Raw genomic sequence first — 21,185 nt, forward strand, 5'->3', positions numbered from 1 at the left:
AGCATGGTGCTGTACGCCAGACATTGACACAACACTGTGAACTGACTGTATGTCAATTAAAAAAAAAGAGAGAGAGAGAGAAAAGAGAAAGTATAAATGAAGGAATGAAGGAATCTCTTCTTCAGGGACTGGCCTCGTATTTCCATGAGGGACCCAGGGACTCAGTAACCACTTATTTCAGGAGTTCCTTAATAATCATTCCAGACCAATCCACAAAATAGATTTTTTTGGTGGTGAAACAGTTTTTTAAATAATGTATTTTTTTTCTGATCTTTAAAAAGTTATAAGATATATTGTTACTTAACCAAGCATGGTTAAGAAATTTACGATCTTCTTAAAAGATAAAGAATTGAAAAAATAAAAGTATAAAGATGAATATAAAAATTCGATTTACTCTTATCACACAGAGATACTTAGCAGTAACATTTTGATATATTTCCTTGTAGGCTTTTTTCCCATCAGGGTATAACCCAGCCTTCTTTCCTATGGGATGGCACTATGCCAGCCCATATCCCTTGTAATTTAGATGCAAATGTTATACACAGATAAATTTAATGTTTTAAAAAATATTATATCATCATCTTCCCATTGTTTTTTAAAATGATTCCAAAAGGATATTTTACAGACATACTTTCATTCTCTCCTTCTATTGGACATACACATTATTTCTATTTTTAATTCTTTTAAGTAACACCTCAGTAAACAACTTTGTACATATATTTCTGACCAAATCTCTATTTTTTTTTAGAATAGCTTTCCAAGTCAGAGTATATATGTCAGTTTCCTCATTTATAAAATGGAAGATTAAAATACCTGCTTAATGGAGTCATTAGGAAGATTAAATGAGACAATGCTTAGGAACCGTTTACACAACCTGCTTGGTGCATAGTGGATACTCAGTAAATATTTAATCCATTATTTTTGCAACCTCTTAAAGGCTTGATATGTACCAAATACATTTCCCACATGATTTTCAATTTATAACTCTCTCTGCCTTATTTCACTGCATCCCCACTGGGCCTAACTGCTTAAAACTTTTTCGTCCTTCCCATTTTGCTGGGATATAACTGACACGCAGCACTGTGTAAATTTAAGGTGGACAACATAATGATTTGACATTCATGCATCATGGAACGGTTACCACAATAGAGTTAATGTAAACCTGTTTTCATTTGGCTACTTATCTTAAGAAAACTACTGATGGATAAAGTATTCAAAATGGCAGAATCGGGTGTCAGCCAAGGCCATTTGGAAAGCTAACATGGAACCCAAAATGTCATTCTGTCCTGAGTCACCACTATGGTCTCGTTACTACAGAAATACAACAGCTGAGGTCAGGCTGGGTGTGGCCCTGTTGAATGGGGACCCCTCTGCCTTCTTCGGTTCTGAGTCTCTGAGTCACACACCTGTCACACCGCCTCTGACAACCTGACGCAGCTGGCGAAGCGGGGTTTGTGGTTAAAGGGCCAGCGCCCGCCCTCCACCACAGGGCTGCCGCTGCTGTCTGCTACATCCTGTGTCCCAAGCAGCACGGTTTTTGTTTTTGAGCTTCCTGGCCTCTCCCTTCAGCACTGTTTTCCTCAACAGCAGTGGTTTAAACTTCCAGGCTGCAAAATTAGCTGTTCACGTGGGGAAAAGGAGTTGTGGCGAGGACCATTTTTAAACATCAACGTTCAATTTTAAACATCCAATTATACCTGTATTATTAATGGATTTGTATTTTAAATATTGTCAGCGCACAGTGGGAGCCCAGGCCATGCCTCTTTCACAGGTCCAACAGCCCGAGGCCTCATTGTTCTGACCCTATTCACTTTCTAGAAGTCAGAAAACAGAGTGATGTTTTTAAATCTGCACAAGATTCCTTCTTATATTGTCAATTATTTCCAGAGATCCTAACAAAAGAAAAACAGGAAGTCCTAAAGCTGTCAGGACCGTCGGAAAGGACAAGGAAGTTGAACAATTAAGGGGCTTCCTAGAAACGAAGCTAACGTGCACTGAACACGTACTTCCATAGTTTTTTCCCTCGTTTAATTCTCACATCATCCCTATCGGGTAGACACTTTCTAAAACCTATAGGCAGGTTAAGAATTGCCCTGGGTCACATGATGAGTGAGCACTGATGCCAGGATTCATATACCAGCGATCTTGACTCTCAGCCACTAGAATGCCTGTGGATCCACTACTAGGAATATCTCAATGTACATACTTCATATAAAATCCTCACAGTTACTGTAGATGAGAATTCTTTGCAGAACACAAAGTACAGTGCCTACAAATGTTAGGTATCTGTATCCTCTTGGTGACTGATATTCTCAGGTAACTATGCTGGCAGCCCTTGGCTTAGGAAAAGTGCAGATTACGAACACCAGAAAAGCTCAGAGGTATTAAAAGAAAAAAGTATGTTGCACATGCTGCTTGGAAAGGACTCAAACCTGTCTCAAAGGCTTGCGTTTTCTTCCGTCTCCAATTAGCACAAGCAGTCCCCTTCCCGCCACACAGTTCACCCATTTAGCAGCTCACTCAGTGCCGAGGGCAGAGCAAGCCCTTGTGGGGCTGTTCTGAGAGCCTCTTGGTCCTTGCCCCTGAGGGGGTCATCACAGTCTAGTCTTACTTCTGCCTAGTGGACGCCACGTTTACCTGATCCAAGTCATTCCGCAGAGCGATTTTGCTGGTTACGAGTTCATGGGCAAGGTCGTCATTCTCTTGTTCCAGCCTCATGCTGGCCTCCTGTAATCTCCGGTTCTCCCTCTGCAGGAAAAGAGCAACAGCCAGAGGTGGGCGTTAGTGCCTGGACATACTATCAGAAGCCAGTGGAGCTGTGAGGAAAAACAAGCAACAACAACAAGAGAGTGAACTTCGGAAGGTGTAAGAAGGAGAAGGCGCAGGTGGCACGGGAAGGCAGGACTGCTGTCGGGGAAACAACAGTGGGTTAAGCGAGCGGTGCAGGTGCGGAACTCGACCCGGTGAAACTTACAGCTGTCTCGGAAGCCCCCAGACAGGAGTGCATCATAAGAACCGTGCCACAAAAAGCAAGATTTCCAAACACACCCCCAGTCCTCTGAGGCTTTCCTATAGACCTAGAACACAGATACAGGCAGTTCTTTGTTTGAAACATGCGCAGTGATCCCACCCTTGACCTCAAGGCACGACACAGGAGAGATGGAAGTGGGGAAACCGCTAGGCATTTCTTCAAATTGTTTTTCCCATATCAGGGTTCAAATTGGTCGAGTATGTTTAAGCATATGGTTTTGTTTCACTATCAACTGACTTTTTCATTCTTTGGCTAAGACTATATGTATTGTTCTGAACACCAATTTTTGTGTTAAAACAACAATTCTTATGATAATGTCTCTAAATGTTTGCTTTTTTTTTTTAACTTCAGATTAAAAGATTCTGGGTAAAATATATTACTGAGCTGTTTCCGCCCCCACCCCACCCCGCCTTGAACTCCCAAGGGAAAAAAATCTGAAACAGTTATATGATAAAAGCAAGTCACTCATTCTTACGAAGCAAGGACTCCCCTTCACTAGCCGTTATGACCAGTGTACATTCACAGCTATTTTCCGAATGGCAATTTGGTGTCTTCCATTCCAAAGCATCTTTGCTACTGTTAGCAGTCACAGAAGGTTCAAAAGAGAGCTGACAGGAAAGACATCAATGTGCTGAGACCTTCCTGTTTTTCAGATTTATACTCCTAACAGTGTTTTCTGCAAGGATGGCAAAAACTTAGACAAAGCAGTGTTCCCCAAGCAGAAGACAAACCTGTGTACGCCCTGGCAGATAGTGTACCAGAGCATCCTGGAGTGGAGGGGGAGGGGAGGCTGGGGATTTTATCTGTTATAGAACAACATGGAGTTTGTTATATAGAAAGAAGGAAACCTAATTTCTTTTTGCTTTTCTTTTTTTTATTAAAGAAGGGCTAAGAAACAGATGGTAAGGGCAAAGCTTGAGATTTTCCTGGAGGCAGAAGATCCAAAAACAGGGCCAGCAGGGAAGCCAAAGGATGCACCTACACTTTGACTCTAGGCAGCCAACAGGGCCCATTTCTATATTTTCCTTTGGAAAAGGTAGACTGGATAGTTGGGGACAGTCAAAACATTTTTGCAAAAGAGATCTGCTAAAAAAGAAAAAAAAAACCCAAATCACTTAATTTTTAAATGAATTAAAGATTTCCATACAGTGTTAAAATATAAGTGAAAAATATCTCACGACAGAAGAAATGCTTGTGCTACCTCATAGGAAAAAAAAGACAAGTAATGGGAAAATTCCATTTTCATAATAACATAAATAACGTTAACTGCGGGTAATGGATAATTTTTATTGTTGTCTTAGTGCTTTCAAAACATTTCCAAGTGTTTGAAGTTTAAAAAGTTCTTTAAAAAATAAAAAGCAATTCAGAATTTCAATTTCATTGGAAAGAATAAAATGCCAAAGTCACAGTTTTTTAAAAATCCACTCCTTTTGGTAGCTCATATTCTATGGGAAACCACAGTGGACTTTCCTCTGTGACCAAGGTACAATGTAACCCCTTAATAGTGCTGACTTGCCAGGAACCCTTTCCTAAGATATTCCTGAAAAGACAGCAAATGTATTTGTAGAGGCAAATTATACTCATCAAATCCTCCATCTATAGAACATCTACCCTCTCACAGAAGCATAATAAAAGCGGAAACTAAAATATAAAAAAACCTAGAGTGTCTAGAGCTGAATCTTTCAATCTTTGCTGAAGCAATCCAGATTCGAGCAGAGGCTAGACATTAGTCTTTCATTCTGATACATCTAATACCTCTTTTTGTGGAACCAATTTACATACTCAAACACGTAGCTTCAAAAAAAAATGGTTCAGAAACTTTTCCAATAAATTTCCTCCTTGCCAGGGACAAGCAGCAATACTCAGCACAGTTTCATCAGAACCTATTTCATAAGGCAGAGTGTTTAGGCAGGGAAGAGATTTTTCTCATTTCTTGATGAATCTCTTCAAAAGAGACTGTGATAAGGCTGTTCCAATACCTACTCCTGAGCTAAGTGCCCTGTTTCTACTGAATGTGTACTTGCAGTTCTCTAAGGGACAGAGAGCTCCCTCAGCTCTTTACTTCCACTGCATTAATTTGGCACAAGTGAAAATGCTGCAGCTACCAGTTTTTCAGGTTACAGTGACACATGCTTAGAAGCGAGTTAAAACAACCTTCAGGTAGTCAGACAATGCTAGTGGAAAAGCACTCTGTTCAAAGTACTTTAAAAAAAAAAGGCATCAGGTGGGTACTTCATTATTGATTAGAGATAAATGAATGATGGGTTATATTACTTAATACCAGAAATTGACATAAGCTCGGCTGAAACTTGACTGGTAACTTCCCATTACGATGACTGTCGCAACCCGAACCTCTCCTCGGAGACACAGACACGTAGCTAAGGTGGTGGGGGTGGACAGGAAAAGATCTGGGAGAAATTATGAGTGTCCAAGGGTCCATTAAAAGCAAAATAGCCTGGGGGCAAGCCTACTGGATTTTTGCTGTAGCAAGAAGCTTCAGTTCAGTGTCTGCGAAGCAAGCAGCACAGTGGGGAGTGTGACTCCTGCTCTGCACTCACAGACATTTGGGAAAGCAAGCTCCGGGGCCAAAAATGCAGTATCATCCTCCAAAGTATGCACCCCGGGGGCGGCAACGTGTCCTCGGGAGTCCTCCAGTGCCCCAGAGTACTACGGTGAGGCACTGCTACTGAGATGGAGATTTTCTATGAAGAACCTGCCCACACTTACCAAGGGTTAAAGAGAGATGAAATTACTTGGCTGTCTTTTCCAAAAAACCAAAACTGTTTTTAGAACTGGCTGATTCAAGAAAAAGTTTGCCTTTATACTAACACAAGATGGTTCCATTTGGGGAAAGGTAGTAATCTTGTTTGGTTCATTTTGAAATACTGGCAAGTGCAGCCCACCCGAGAAAGACGTGAAGTTGGCCCCGTGAACTTCAGCCAATCCGGAGATACCCAACATTCCGTACGTCTGCACAAGTGGATGCGCAAGTGCACAGAACAGGCAGACCACTCCCCTTGACTTTCAGACAAGACTACAGGAGACAATGCTCACTTAGCCCTTAAAATTTACATCACACTGTCTGAAACCTCCTCCATCTCACACAATAAACAACATTTGAACAAAAAGCAGACAACAGCTTTCCTCGTTAATTCCCTCCCCTCTTGCATTGGAGCTGAACAGCTGGGAAAGTCTGGTTAGTAACTTTTGGGAGGAGGATACTGCATTTTTCAGAGAGACAGACGCCAATATTACAGACATACACAGACAAAAAACTTACCTCCTTAAAGGTCATAGACCAACTACCGTTTTCAATCATAGGTACAAAGACAATTGAAAAAAAAAAAAGAATATCCAATGAAATTGCACACCTACTAATACAATTAGGAAATGTCAATAACAAAAACAGACACTTGTTAATGCTATTTTGCTATTTTCTTTTTCCTCAGAGTGTCATTTACTCTAAGTTCTCTCGAGGACTGCTAATAACATTGGATGGCAGAAAGTATACTTGAGGCGGCCAGTGGGCAAGTCTCAACGCAGGAAGGCTGATACACTAAACTCCTCCCTCTCCACGCTGCTATTTGCAGCTTGCATGACTGATGAAAATGCTGTGTGTGGAACTTCTTGCAACTACGGTGTGAGTTGTTTATGCTATGTTATTAAAGCTGGGTGGAAGGAACTTCCTTGTATGACAAAGTTGGAAACTTTGCAGAATAGTTCATCTTCCGGCAAAAGAATGAAATTGCTGGGCAGGGGAATGCAGAAGGAAAAATAGATCCCAGGTCTCCTTGGTGTCTGGGGGTTGGAGCTTGGGCGAAGCAGTAAAAGGAAAGGTGAACGTCATTTTTTCCAAGATGAGAAACTAGAGAAATGTGAATGGGTGATTAGAAGGAAATAAACTCAGCCTTAAAGGAAAAGATGATGGGAAAGGAGGCGGCTTCGGAAACTCCAGCTCAGTATTTTGGGTGTGCTGTCTGCTGCTATAATGAATTCTTGGCACATGCTTTTAAAGACATTTAAGGGTCAGGAGAAAAATGTTTTCCTAAAAGACCCAGTGCCATTTTATTAGCAACAACACACTCAACTCTCAAATCTTTTCTTTTGGATGCCTCTTCCAAAAGAGTTTATAGTCATCACATTCAAATTTCATCAAACAGTTTTTGACATTCAAAGACAAATGCCTAGAGATGAAACGTTTAAATGTCTACATTGTAAATGAAGGTTTGAGAAAGAGAATCTGGATATCTACAATCATTTTAGGCTCTTCTTTTACCCAACATACCCAGTTTTATCTTTCTAGTGGAAATTTAAACAATTTTAAATGTCAAACTAAAGAGAAAATCTTGTCAGTAATAACTAACTGGCAGTTGGCAAACCAGACTGCATTTCTTTTAGCATTTAAAAACAATCTCAGATTATATTCTGGCACAGGGGTCGGCAAACTTTTAATGTAAATGCCCAGACAGTAAATACTTTAGGCTTTGCACACCATATGGTCTTTGTTGCAGCTACTCAACTCTGTCCCTGCCGTGCAAAAGCAGCCATAGATAATAAGTATGTGGCTGTTCCAATAAAACTTTATTTACAAAAACAGGCAGTGGGCCAGACTGGGACCAAAGGCCATACGGTTTGCAAATCCCTGTACTACTCTAGCAAACAAACTGAATTTTTAAAAAGCAAATGAGTTCCAGATGATGTAGAAACATGTAAGTATGACATAATTTTCTTGGTAATACTCCTTTAACAGGAAACAAAACTTACCAAAAATTTTCTTAAAATTTTTGGAGAGCTAATTCTAAAGATCACCAATAAAGATTCTTAGAAATTCTTAACACGCGTAACATTTATACTTCCTCTAACAGTTAATTATAACTCAATCAGCAGACAAGCATCATCAGAAACCACCTGCCCCTTCTTAGCTAAGTTGCTCAGAACGCTTCAAGGCAGCTCAGAATTGCATCCTCCACCGTCTTACAAAGTGAGCTCATCGACTTATCCAGGTGCGAAGAGAAACAGTGGCAGCCTTCTGAAGTTTATCATTAAGTTGTCCCAGGCAGATAAAACCATCCTCTTGACTATCACTATTCATTAAAAGCACATGATTTCATAACACAAATATTTCCAAAAGCCAACAACATCTCTGTGATGTAGAAAATAACAAAGTGTAAAGTTATTTTCATCGGAAGAAAAACATTTTTCAAAGATGGATTTCATTTTCTTGACTTCTCTGAGTAAGGAAGGGACTGACACAGTAAAAAAAAAAATTTTTTTAAAGGGAGGAGGTGGGGGCCTTTTTTTCCCTAGGTAAGATGTTTAGCATGATTTAAATTTCCTCACTTACCAAGTTAAAAAAAAGTGTGGTCATTGTTCTAAATTATTTCATTAGATGTGTAAGGATGGCAAATGATACAAGCACAAATTAAGCTTTATTTAAAAGATCCTGTTTGTGTTTTTTGTACTATTTATAATTAAACAGCTTAATTTTAAATTCCATGTAGGGACAACTGCTCTATGAAAATTAGTATGGGCAAGAAAAACTTCCTGTGAACTTACAGGAATCATTTTCTTTCTGTTTGAATTTTTTGATTAAAAAAAAATACTATGTGTAACCTCAAGAAAGAAGTTAAACATTCTAAATTTAATTATACTGAACACAGATAAGATTCTTCAATTAGAAATTATGTATTTATAATACTGTCTCCCAAACCCCAGAGAGTTGAAGCATTCCTGATTCTTTCTAGGATCTGCCCATCTAGAACAGGTAATAACATAACCTTCATTATGCTTTGGGAGATTCACTGAATTTAATTAATTAGCTGTGCTTTTTTAAGGCTTAACTCACATTTGTACGAGTAGTTCTTTAATTAAATAAGAAAAGCGTATCATCTTCTAAAGACAGGTGAATGCTGTAGTCTCTAAAAAAGTGCCAACAATGGGTTACATTGTCAGAAAACTAACCTTCCCCAAATGAAAATAATCCATCTTCTTAAAAGAGAAACAAATTATTTTAATTTCTGAAGCCGGTAACTGCTTATTCGGGACTTGGCTACTAATTTTTAAAATGACTAAAATTTTAAAAATGATTGTGCATATCCATGAATGTTTGCTTGCTAGGGACCTCCAGGAAAATAAAAATACACATGGTGTTTTTCTACAGACAAAGCTTTATCCTGCGCTTCACTTCATTTGAAATCTATAAGTAAATTTACAAACCAAAATACCAGAGTAGATAAATACCACTCGACAAACTTGGCCAGGTCAAACTTCAGAAGGACAAGAAAAGAGGCTTAAGCATAAATACTACATATTCTTCTTCTAATAAAGTTTCCTTTTGTGTCTCAGAACCTAGCCATGAGGATAAACAGAAAGAGTGCGCCAAAGGCTATGAGCAGTCATTACACAGTTCACTGAGTTTCAAATACAAGACCAGGCAGCACCAGTCGTGTGTATATACCCAACGTGCCTATTTATATATGTTTAAGTCTGTGTGCATGTGTATACACAGATGTATACACTACACACATACACACACATCTACGAAAATAAATGTACCACCCGCTTCTGTCAGCCTTTCCCTTATAAGCACGAGCACACACAGGATCCCTAGTCACTGATTCGCTCCAATTCTGACAGGAAGGTCTCCCTCCCACACATATGGCCTCTGCACAGGTATGAATGAGGTTGATAAAAAGAAGATGGCGGGCAGGTGCCAATCCTCTTGGAACATTTTGCTTGGATTTTTTTCTGTTTGAGATATAATTCACACACCATAAAATTCATCTTTTTAAAGTGTATAATCTGGTGGTTTCACTACATTCTCAAAGTTGTACAACCATCACCACTCTCAAATTCCAGAACATTTCCACTGCGCTTAGGGTTCTAAAATTTAAATGCACACCAACACTGTTTCATCAAGTGTTAGATACAGGTGAGTACAGTGACCTAACCTGAGAATGCAGACAGCTGTCTACGTCAGAAAAACGGACACAAAACACCTGGTTGGACAGACACAGCAAGAATGTGACTGCCGAGAGCTCTGCCTGCATTGTTGGACCTTTAATCCCACCTCTGGCTTCCCTGAAATGGCCCTTTTTGTACCCCGCTATGCCCAAGAAAAATAGTATCAAGCTGAAAAATCAGAAGATCTTATGGTATGACACTTCTGAGCCTTTTTTAAAAATTGACACAATCTTCCTAAGTCCCTTGCCATACAGCAAGTGAGGGGGTAAACACAGAATTTTAAGCAGTATGGATCCTAATGGTTGATTCAATGCCTTCAGAGATCTCCCCAAGTTATTCTTGAGAATTTACATAACTAGGCTCACAGTCTAAGACCTATGAATGACAAAGTGCTTATTCCCATGGCAGAGATCTTATTCTTGACTGGATTAAATTTGTAAGATGCCAGAAGATATTTTTCTAAGACACTTTCCTAACTTTAATAAAGACAGTGATAGTTAGCTTCTTAAACCAGACACTGAGTATCTGAAAGAACAAACCTATTCATGGCTGGATGCTGTGTTGTCAGCTGTCACCTTGAAAATGTAATTTTAATTTGAGGACTATAACTTTACCAAGTCTATCTCCAGTACAAATTTCTAGACATTATTAAAAGGGTGTAAAAATAGTAGTTGGATGACGTACTGATACGCTATTACAGCAATACAAAAGAAATCGTTATAGAGGGTATCTGATATGCACAAATAGGACATTCAAGCTTAAAAGTTAGCACCTGTTTTCAAAAGAAAAAAAGTTTTATTCTACTTTGATCTCTCAGTAACAATTGTATACATCAACAGTCTACGTGTGATAATTACTTTTAAAAAATAATATGCATCATACTATTTATACATACGTATCTTCTTTGACACAAAAAGGATGTAAAAAACAGTAACAAGTTCAGTTCCAGGCTGATGTTAAGTTTACACAGTTTTCATCTTTCATTTCCCTCTCTTCCCAGATCTGGCTCATTGTGATGGCAGCGTTTAGAAAATCAGAATGATGCAAGCGGTAGGAGAGCTTCATTCTGGATCCTTAACAGTATTTTATAATCACTCCTTCAAGCCTTTCTCAAGCGGCACGTTACATAAGCTATGGTAAAATCAGTTTTATTGGTGGGGAGGGGGCAGGAGGAGGTGGAAATCAGCTTTGAAATTTATCTACGAGCACCTTATAGGGTAATAGTTACCTGCCATTGCAGTATGTGGGATTTTATTATCAGCCAGTTTTATAAACAAGGGGAGAAACTTACTGATGTTAGATTATTGGGCAGCAATACTTGGGAGAACCAGGAGGAAGACGGGGAGAGCTAACCAGTGGGGCAGACACACGCAAGGCGATGCTGTTCCTGTGATACGTGGGTAATTAGAGGCAGCAGGCCATAATAAGGCTAGTAACGACCATCCATCGAACACCAGCTCTGTGCTGGGTACCAAACATCCAGCATCCCCCATCCTCAGAGCAAGCCTTCAAGGAAGTGTGGATACTGTATGTTTTACAAATAAGGAAAAGGTTCAATAATAGTCCAACACGCTGAGCCAATGGCATAGGGGTTAAGGCTCCCAACCTGGATTCCAAATCCTGTCTCCTTTTTTAAAAATTCTGGTTTTGAACTCAGATCTGACTACAAAATCCATATACCCCTTCCACCAGTCCCCTCTGTGAACCTCCCAAACTAGTCAGTTCAGGGACAGAGACAAGTACTGTGTGACTGCAGCTGCCCATGGCCAGCTCTCTGACCAAGCAAGAGCAACTCTCGTTACAAAGGTGGAAGTCATCCCGCGGCGGGGGATTTAGTTAAGTCCCCACAGCACTTTTCCTGGCAGGACATTTCGGCATTGCCGGTGCTCAGTGTACAAATACAATATTCTCTTATCTTAATGTACTGATGTTGGGGAGAACCACCATGCAACTGTAGGAATCTGAAGAATTAAAACATATTGAAGAGAGACAATGATATTTCAGCTGGAACAAAATAAGTCTGAAATTAGCATTTCCCCAGCAGGGCTTCATGGGAACAGCGTGGCTAATTACCACTGAAGAGACCTTTGTGACTAGCCCAATTTTTAAAAAATACTAAAATTAACTAAGATAGTAAACTGAAACCATTTGGATTCTGGAACTGCACACTGTCGTGACACGTCACTGTTACTCAGAAATTTGTGGGAACAAATGTTGCAACAGACACCAGCACTGTGCTCGATACACCTTTGCGGTTTTTATTTTTCCTTTCAAATGAGTTTGTATTTTTAACATTGGCTACACACAGAGGGAAGTCTGCAACCTTCTCGTGCCCGTCTCGGAACGGCTCGCCTTCTACGAGTCTTTGTGGATGTGAGCGTGCACAGCTAAACCAGTGCTCTGCCATTTTCCTCTTTCCTCATTTTTGAAAATAGTCGATAGCCACTTTCTCTCTTTCTTTTCCCCTTTCTCTCAGCTTCTTATGAAGATTCCCAGTACAAATGCAACAGGTGAAGTTACCTACAAATATACAAACTGAAAGAAAAGAAATATTATGGTTGGCGCCTCAGGAGTCTCCTGAGATGAGAACATACCTGGACACCGAGCACGGTCAGAGAGGGTCTACGTCAATCAAGAAGGAACAGAGGGAAGCGAACTTCCCACAGCTGCAGCTTTGGGGGAAAGAAGGCACTTTGCTCTGACAGGTGCCCCGTGACTCCCATACCTTGTATCTGTCCATCGGGTCTTCCTGCTGCAGCTGGCTCTCTCGCATGGTCTGATATTCTTTCTCATATTTCTTTAACTTCTTGGTCGGTACCTGCAGGAGTGACAGGAAAAGCATGTTAGACGTTCCAGTGTGTTTCCCAATGAAGCTGAAGGAGTGAAAAACAACTAACAAACTGGCTTCCTTGCCAGGAAGCTCTCCCCTCCCTATACATTCTTTACTGAGAAGAGCTTTAACCCAGAGGCTCTGCTCCAGGAAGGAGGTAACAGGCAGATAATCCAGAAGATATTTCAGAAGATAATCTCAGAATATGCCAGGAAAACTCATTGAGGTTAAGAGGAATGCAACACCCTGTAAAACACCCTGATTGTTATCACCTTTTCGGTTCCTTAAAGATCTTCTATAAAACCTCAAAACCCCAGCCGCACAGTCTCTGAGGCATTAGGGTGCTGTGACTCCCCTTTGCCTGGCAAAGCAATAAAGCGACTTTGATTTTCTGAAAACTCTGCCTCTTTCAATCCAGTTTTCAGGGTACGGAGGCCGGTTTTGTGGTAACAAAATCTCTGGCATTCTAGTGGAACACATCTAACTCAACACAGGGGGAAAAATTTAGATTCTAGAGCAGAGTCTGCAAACTTTTTCTGTAAAGGTCCAGATAGCATCTATTTTAGGCTTTTTGAGCCATATGGTCTAGGTCACAACAACTCCACCGTTGTTGTTGCACAAAAGCTGCTGTCGGTGACACAGTTGAGTATGGCCATGTTCCAACAAAACTTTATTCACCAAAATGAACTACAGTTTGTCCATCTCTGTTTTACAGCATTGCTCATTTATCATCACTTTTTCTTGTTAATATATTTAACAGTGCTATTAATTCAGTTAAACTGCCTCTCTTTAAGTAAAATTTACTCTTCTACCATGTGAAAAGTGAAAATTATTTCATAAAACTTTTAAAAATTGGACAACAAAAGAAAATTTAATGGAGCCTGTGTACTAGAGAGAAAGCAAACTGTAAACTGGCAGGTAAACAAGTGTCTATTTCATAATGACTATCAGGAGAATTAAATCACATAAGTATCTAAAATAATGCCTGCTTCATGGAAATTTTTTAAACTGTGTTTCCAGAGAGCATTCAGTAAAATTAACCCATTGTAATCTATTACATGTTCCATGTAACAGGTTAAGTTTACTTTTAGCCTTTTCTTAGATGATCCAAGTTATATAATCTTTTTAAACATCAGAATCTTTCCTCAATGTTCAAGTCCTAAAGTACGTGACTTGAAATGAAGAAAAAGTACATCCAAGTTTTTAAATGATAACAAGGGCATTACTTTGCTAAATCCTTGGGGACTCAGTCAAGGAAAGGACCACGTGCTGATGTCCCTCAGTACCCACCACGGAACCCACAGCAAAGCAACTGGCCCACACAAGGCCATCAACAGGTTGTTTCTTGTCAAGTTCAAAATATGGTATTTTGAAAACATGTACGTGTGTGTGTGAGAGAGAGAGCAAGAGTGAAAGCACCAGAATGAATATAAAATTATCTTCTTGTTTCCTGGGATGAGGATAGTTTCAGTTCTCTTGAATCTGGCCAGAGAACGTGTTAAATAAAAAGCAAAGACATCAGGTGTCGTCCCCCCGCCACCCACTTATTCTAATCACTGTCCCCCCCCACCCTTCCCCGCCAGGAGAACCCCGATGGACTGGAATGATCTGCTTCTCACCACAACTGGGCGGTTTCACACAGCTCACAGAGTGCAAATCATTCAACAACCACGTGAGGACAACATTCATCTGGCTCACGGAGGAATGCCTACCCGGTCAAGACAAGATGGAAGGACACTTTCCAGCGTGTAACTGAATTGCAAAACCAGTGCTGAATATTGCCAGGAGAAACAAATCCTTCATTACTCCATCTCCAGAGACCTTCAACAGTACACTGGGACCAACGAGAGTTCAAGAGTGAGGGAAACACCACCTGCAGAGTGTGGCCCCAAGGTCATCGATAGACAAGAAGGGAAATACACATGATCATGTGCTGACAAAACAGCAACAACGATATTGTTTTTCCTGACTCTGAGAGGGGCAATTTCCTCTAGTTTTCTCTTCTCTGTGTGCATTAATCATACACTCTGAAAGCCAAAACAGACTCTCTGGATGGAGTGGCCAGTCAGTAGCACTGAAGTGGCTCTGGAGCAGAGGAGAGAAGGGAAGATGTCTCAGAGTTCCACACATAGCCCTAGGAGGAGAGGATCAGGCGAGAAGGGACAGGGAGCCCATGCCGGCAGCCACTTACCCACAAGATGAGGAGGAGGTCCAATACTTTACTATTTTTTACAGCTGAATACTGGTACCAGTGGGTACCAGGCTAAAGGTCAGTCCTACGTGGATGTATTTCTACATGGTTTTAAAATGGACCCATGCACCAATGACTGAATTATATATTGCAAGCTTGTCCCTAGAGAATTTCTTCCAAAACTGTATTTTTTTAAATTGCAACTATTACTGAGGGTTTTTTTCTTTATACATGTGAAAGAGTGTCCTTTTAAAAGTCAATCTTGTTACTTATGTTAGGAGGTTCACTTCAAAGTGAAATTTTATAAAATGCATTAAACGCCCCTCAGTAAGCTAATCCTTTCCCATCTGGCTGAGATTCCAGGATGTTTGGCTTCATCTTGTTCAGGGAAACAGAGCAGGTTCCCAGAACAATATGTTGCTAGGAGACCTTCCAAGCTTATTTATCTTGTGCTGTGGGGTGATACTGAGCATCCACCTGTGATTGGCATGAAGTGAAAGAGGAAAAAAAGGCAGAGGAGGAAGGAGAGCTGATAGGAAACTCCTGTTATTTATGAGATAAAGAAAAAAGACTGTTATGGCTTCCAAAACTATATTTAAGGACAAGTCCATGTTATTTTAGGAAACGTAATATTGAACTTGACTTTTTCTTATCAAAGTAACTTAAAAACCTCTTCACTGTGTAGTTTTAATTTATAGAAACGTTATTAAGAATTATTAAAATTTAAACAACCTATTATTTCAAAAGCAGTAATAATTATTTTTCCCCTTAGGTAAATACAAGGTAAGTGTACACTTGAAGAATGAGATTTAAAGCATACGGGAGGATGTGTGTAAGTTAGATACAAATACTATGCCATTTTATATAAGGGACTTGAGTACCTGTAGATTTTGGTATCTGTAGAGGGTCCTGGAACCAATTCCCTGTGGATACCAAGGGACGACTGTAATTACTGATTTGTTTTACCCGTTCTCAGTGTTAATGATGCTGGCCTCAGTTGGAGATATAGAAGGCCGGACTGAAAAAGGTACAGCAGTTCCCCCTTATCCAGAGGGGATGTTTCAAGACCCACAGCAGACGTCTGAAACTGCAGCTAGTACCAAACTCTGCATATATTTTTCTCTATAGACATACCTACAATAGAGTTTAATTTATAAACTAGGCACAGTAAGAGATTAACAACAGTAACTAACAATAACATAGAACAACTATAATGCACTGTAATAAACGAGTTACTCGAACACGAGCCCTGTCATATCCCAGGAGTCGATCTGATAACCGAGGCAGCTACTTGGTGACTCCCGGGCAGGTAGCGGACGCAGAGCGCATACACCAGACAAAGGGATGATCTGCATCCTGGGCGGACAGACTGCAGTGGGATGGTGGGAGATTTCAAAACCCTCCTCAGAATGGCTTGAAATTTAAAACTTAAGAATTGTTTATTTCTGGGGCTTTCCATTTAATATTTTCGAGCTGCAGTTGACCGAGGATAACCAAAGGTAACTGAAACCTGGGAATGTGAAACCACCAGTAAGGGGGGGCTACCATGTGTTCACCTTTCTTTGTTTCTCACACACTCTCTCCTTTTCATTTACAGTATCTATGTCCTATTTTTATATATGACTCTGATATAATGAATGTAAGTGTGTATATACATTTTGTTATAGATTAATTTTGATGAATTTGTATTAATTATCTCAGTAATCATACCCACCTGCATGATCTTTTTTCATGTTTCTAGTTTTATAATATTATTTTGAACACTCCTTATTAATATCTGAATTTCCTATGCATTAGTTATTTCTAATAAAATACACTTCTTTTACATATATGATTTGGTTGGGTTTCTTAATTATCAAATATGATCTTTATACATTTAACAAGTTCAGGTGCCTTAAAATGGAACAGACCTTAAATTTTTGGCAGTAATCAATGGAACAGGAGAACTCTTAGGGGACAGATTTGGAATACACCTGCTATATTAACTTAAGGAAAATGCATACATAGAGCAAGAGGGAAACGGCACAGCACGTCAGACTATCTGTGTGGAGATTTTCCAGCTTGGTCCACACTCTGCAATGTACACGGGATGATCTTTGGCAAATGCTGACATTATGAAGTAGTCTATCAATTTTGTGAAAAGTTAGGTTTGAATTTAACTAGAGAAAAGAGTCTAGGAGCCACTAGTGTTTCTCCAGGTGGGGGTCCTGCTGGCCTTTTGGGTGGAATGCTCTTTGGTGAGTTAGACTCCACTTCCTGTCCTGAGCCCCTGGCATCCCTGGCCCACCTGTCACTTCACCTGTCAGATGCTGGTTGTGGCAATGAGGATGCGCACACACCTTTCCAAACAGAAAGCGGAGGGCACTGGGGGATGGGAGGTGTGAAGGGTAGAAGCTTGGGGAGTGGGATTCCTACTGAAAACCACTGCACTAAAACCTGTCATTGAAGACAAAGGAAGGCCTGGACCAGCACGTGAGGTTTTCAGCATTGTGTTCACACGGGATGCTGCCTGCTTCCCTCTGCTGTTTTTGATCAGCAGTAATTGGCGCTAAGAAAGACACAAAATGCCTTCATGTCAAAGAATTTCCTCAAGTTTTAAAGCTTGAATTTAGAAAATTCTATATTTAAGCCACCCAGCAACTCTGTAAGGTAAGTATTATTTGGATTTCACAAATAAGAAAATGGAAGAGAGGTAACTTGCCCAAGGTCATTAAGAGAGTCAGAAATGGGATCCTGGCAGTCTGTCTCCAGAGCCTGCCCTCTTCAACCACTTTGATCTACTGCCTGGGACCAGATGATCAAGGCAAAGCTCGGGAAGTTGACAGTATAGATGTAATGCCAATTGTGTGCCTAATTACCTTACAGTTTCATAAGTGCAACAGCAGATGTTCATAAAAGGTACAAGGGTGATCAAGAAGAAATTTACCGGGGTAGGGGGAGAGCACCTCAGGGGGATTTTCACTATGACTGGTTTATGCAAACTTCCAGCCCAATTAAAAGATACTTCATTTCTCTTGTGTTAAATTTTAACAAGGGGCCAGGAACTTGTAAGAGCTATTTTCTCAGGGTGTCATCAATCTGCCCCTCTGTTTCAGAAATAAAGGATACAAAAATACTTATTGATAGATGCAAATGATGGCAAAGTAAATCACAATTTTTAAAAAGGCTGATAAGATCTGGTTAATATTTTCCTGATGGTCAGAGGTCTGACTGCCTAAAAAATTAACAGGCTAAAGGTTTAGCCATTATGTACTGCTCTCACTCACTTCAGATAGTTTCTTAGGATAAATGTGAATGATCCCATTTAACATATTAATCAGTAGGCAGGGAGAAAACAGGTAAGAAGTACAGTAGCGCGTTTCGTGATGATGGTGGGGAGGGGCAGACTGAGAGTTTCCAATTCAGGGTGATTTCTGCAAAGACCTGTCAAGATCTGGACAGAAAGTGCATCAGTGGCAATTGAAATTCTAACAGTCAGTCTACAGTAGCCCAAAGGACCCGGGATGCAACAGACAGGAAGGAATTAAGAGGAGAAGACATGTAAGACGGACCGTGTCCCACAGGCTTCATTTAATCCTCTTCACAGCGTTCGGCAAAAGAAGCTACTTCTACTCTTTTTGAGTTTTTGGCTCTAGGAGGTGGGGGAATAAAGTCAATATTTTACCCCAGAGGACTAGAGGGGAGAAAACCTTCAGAGAACATGGGAGCCTCTAAACGATTACTAATTGTATTCTTTTTCTATGGAGATATAGTTGACATATGACATTATATCAGTTTCAGAGGTATAACCTAATAATTTGATATTTGTATATATTGTAAAATAATCACTTTAAGTCTAGTTAATATTCATCTCTATTATAAATTTTTCTAGTGATAAGAACTTTTAAGATCCCATAAGAGAGTAATAAGAGAGTATCTTATTAACTTTCAAATATGCAATACAGTATTATTAACCATAGCCATCATGCCGTACATTACATCCCCATGACTTATTCACTTACAACTGGAAGATGGTAACTTTCGACCCCCTTCGCCCATTTCACCCCACTCCAGCCTCTGGCGATATTAACTGTATTCTAATACTTGAGGGACATAGTAGTTTAAGGAGGTGACGACAAGAAAGTATTTCTCTCTTGCTGTAACTCTAATGTTAACTCCCAAGGCTTACAGACATCAAGCTTCCAGGCATTCTTTTCCTGAAACCACACAGTGGTCTACAGTGCTGCATTTTCTTACATTTCATCTGATGTGTTCAGTTTCCTCAGTTACTCAAGCCTCATGGTGCACACACCTGTGACAGGTTCCTGAGTAATTGTACGATGCGAGTCACTTCCCAACATTCATGGCTCACTCCTGAATGCAGTGTGCTCATCAAAGTATCTATGAAAGCTTCTGAAATACTGATTTCCACTTCCTTTACCATGTTCTAATATGAGCTGTCTGGTCCCAATGCTGGAGCAACTTTAAGAGACTTGTATTTTATAGAAACTGCTTATCTGTTCATTTCTAATTCCTCCTCTCCAGGCCTATAAATCTAATTGTGTGCACTATTTTTATGGAACTCCTTGGCACTGCTGCTCTAGAGCTTTCCTATCAATAAATAATATCTGGAGGTAGAGTAATTTCGTTACTATCTGTGTGTTGACAACTCCTAAATTTATAGTTACCAGCCCAAGACTTCTACTGAGCTCAACCTACATATCCAACTACGAATTTCATATCATCTTTCGGATGTTTCACATTTGAGACATTTTCAACCTGGACACATGACCCACTCCCTACCCCGCAACTTGGTCTTCCATGGTTCATTCTTCTATCCAGATGCTCAAGCCAGAAACCCCAGAGTCACCTTTGACCTCTCCCCCCATCAATGATCATGAAATCAATCACTGGACTCCATAGGGTATGCCTCCAAGTGTCTCTCTAGCTTGTATTCTTCTGAACCTCATTGGCACTGCCCTAGTTCAAGCCATAATCACCTCTCATCACTGCAGTCACCTCCAAGCTGGTCTTCCTGAGTCCGTGCTTGCTCTGTTCCCAAAGGCAGTCAACTTCTTTTCAGGATGCAAATCTGACGTCACTCCCCTTCCTAAATTTTTCAATTGCTTCTTGTTGTGCTTAGGATAGAGAGACAGACACCTGACACAGCTCTGCTAGTCCTATAGGGTCTGGTCTCTACCTACTCCCCTCCCTCACTTTCTCTGCCTGTATTTTACAGAAGCGCAGTTCACCCATCCCAAGGAGTACATAAAAGGATCCAAAATATGGAAAAGGTAAAAGGCAGTTATTAGAATTTTCAGTTCTATTTATTTTTTTAACCTCATTTTTTTAAAAAAAAGTCTGTATTTGTATCTATTTGTTTATTCAAGTACATGTACGTAACTTGTTAAAACTGAACATACGTATCCTGGAGTGATCCTTTAAATTTTACTGACAGAGATGCACCATCAAAAGAGCTTAGGGACGGCCACTCCCCACTCCAGCCACATCCAGTGACGTGTCACAGGAGCTGAGAGAAATCCACAAAGGGACTGGACTTCCCTCAGTTCCTGCGACACGTTACTAAACACTGCCCTGCTCTCAGGGTTTCAAGGCTGCTGCTGCTCCTGCTGGGATGGACCCAGCACATTCACCTCAAGATTCCAACTAGAAAGGCTGGAGGTGTGGTCGGGCACCTCTATTTTTATAAAGCTCCTCAGGCAATGCAGATGCATTGTCCATCTGCAAACCCACTGAATGAAAACATCAAGTGCTGGAAAGGGGAGAGTGACACACAGGCCAGAGGAGCCCTGCTGCCCTGGCCTGAGAACATCACTGCCAGTTTCCAAGGGAAGAGCCACCTTGAGTTTCAAACAATCAATTCATAAACAAGCTTTAGGAGAGAATGAATCTGTTAAGATCAGGAAGAATCTCAGGAACAACTGATTACTTTTAATGTTCCAAAATATTTCAAGAATCTGTTATATAAACAGCTTGGATATAAGGACAAAATCAAGTTTTAAATAAGGGGAAATCTATACTCTTCAAGAACAATTATTTAAGCAACAGCATTTCTCTTCAGTATTATATGTAGTAGGATGGTTTAGGGGTTAAAGAAAGAGGTTTACATTTGAAACCCTGCTCTGTCCAGTACTAGCTATGTAATTACAGAAGCAAATTATTTAAACTTC

At 40.3% G+C, this 21,185-nt stretch overlaps 1 protein-coding gene across 9 annotated transcripts in view; it reads right to left on the reverse strand.

Annotated features, from left to right (window-relative positions):
- The window catches only part of RABGAP1L (RAB GTPase activating protein 1 like), a 569,757-nt gene that overhangs the window by 18,088 nt on the left and 530,484 nt on the right, over positions 1-21,185 (reverse strand). For 4 of the 9 annotated variants that reach the window (XM_031688779.2, XM_072946070.1, XM_006199603.4 and 1 more), the window contains 2 exons: positions 12,720-12,812; positions 2,638-2,748 (listed from right to left, as the gene is read on the reverse strand). In XM_031688779.2, coding sequence (XP_031544639.1) covers positions 2,638-2,748; positions 12,720-12,812 — 204 coding nt within the window. Of the gene's footprint in view, positions 1-2,637; positions 2,749-6,311; positions 6,549-12,227; positions 12,530-12,719; positions 12,813-15,015; positions 15,386-21,185 lie in introns of those variants that run through there. The other 5 variants (XM_031688780.2, XM_031688782.2, XM_015235420.3 and 2 more) reach the window with 3 other exon arrangements.

This window comes from Vicugna pacos, chromosome 21 (assembly GCF_048564905.1).
Source record: "Vicugna pacos chromosome 21, VicPac4, whole genome shotgun sequence".
Lineage (NCBI taxonomy): Eukaryota > Metazoa > Chordata > Mammalia > Artiodactyla > Camelidae > Vicugna > Vicugna pacos.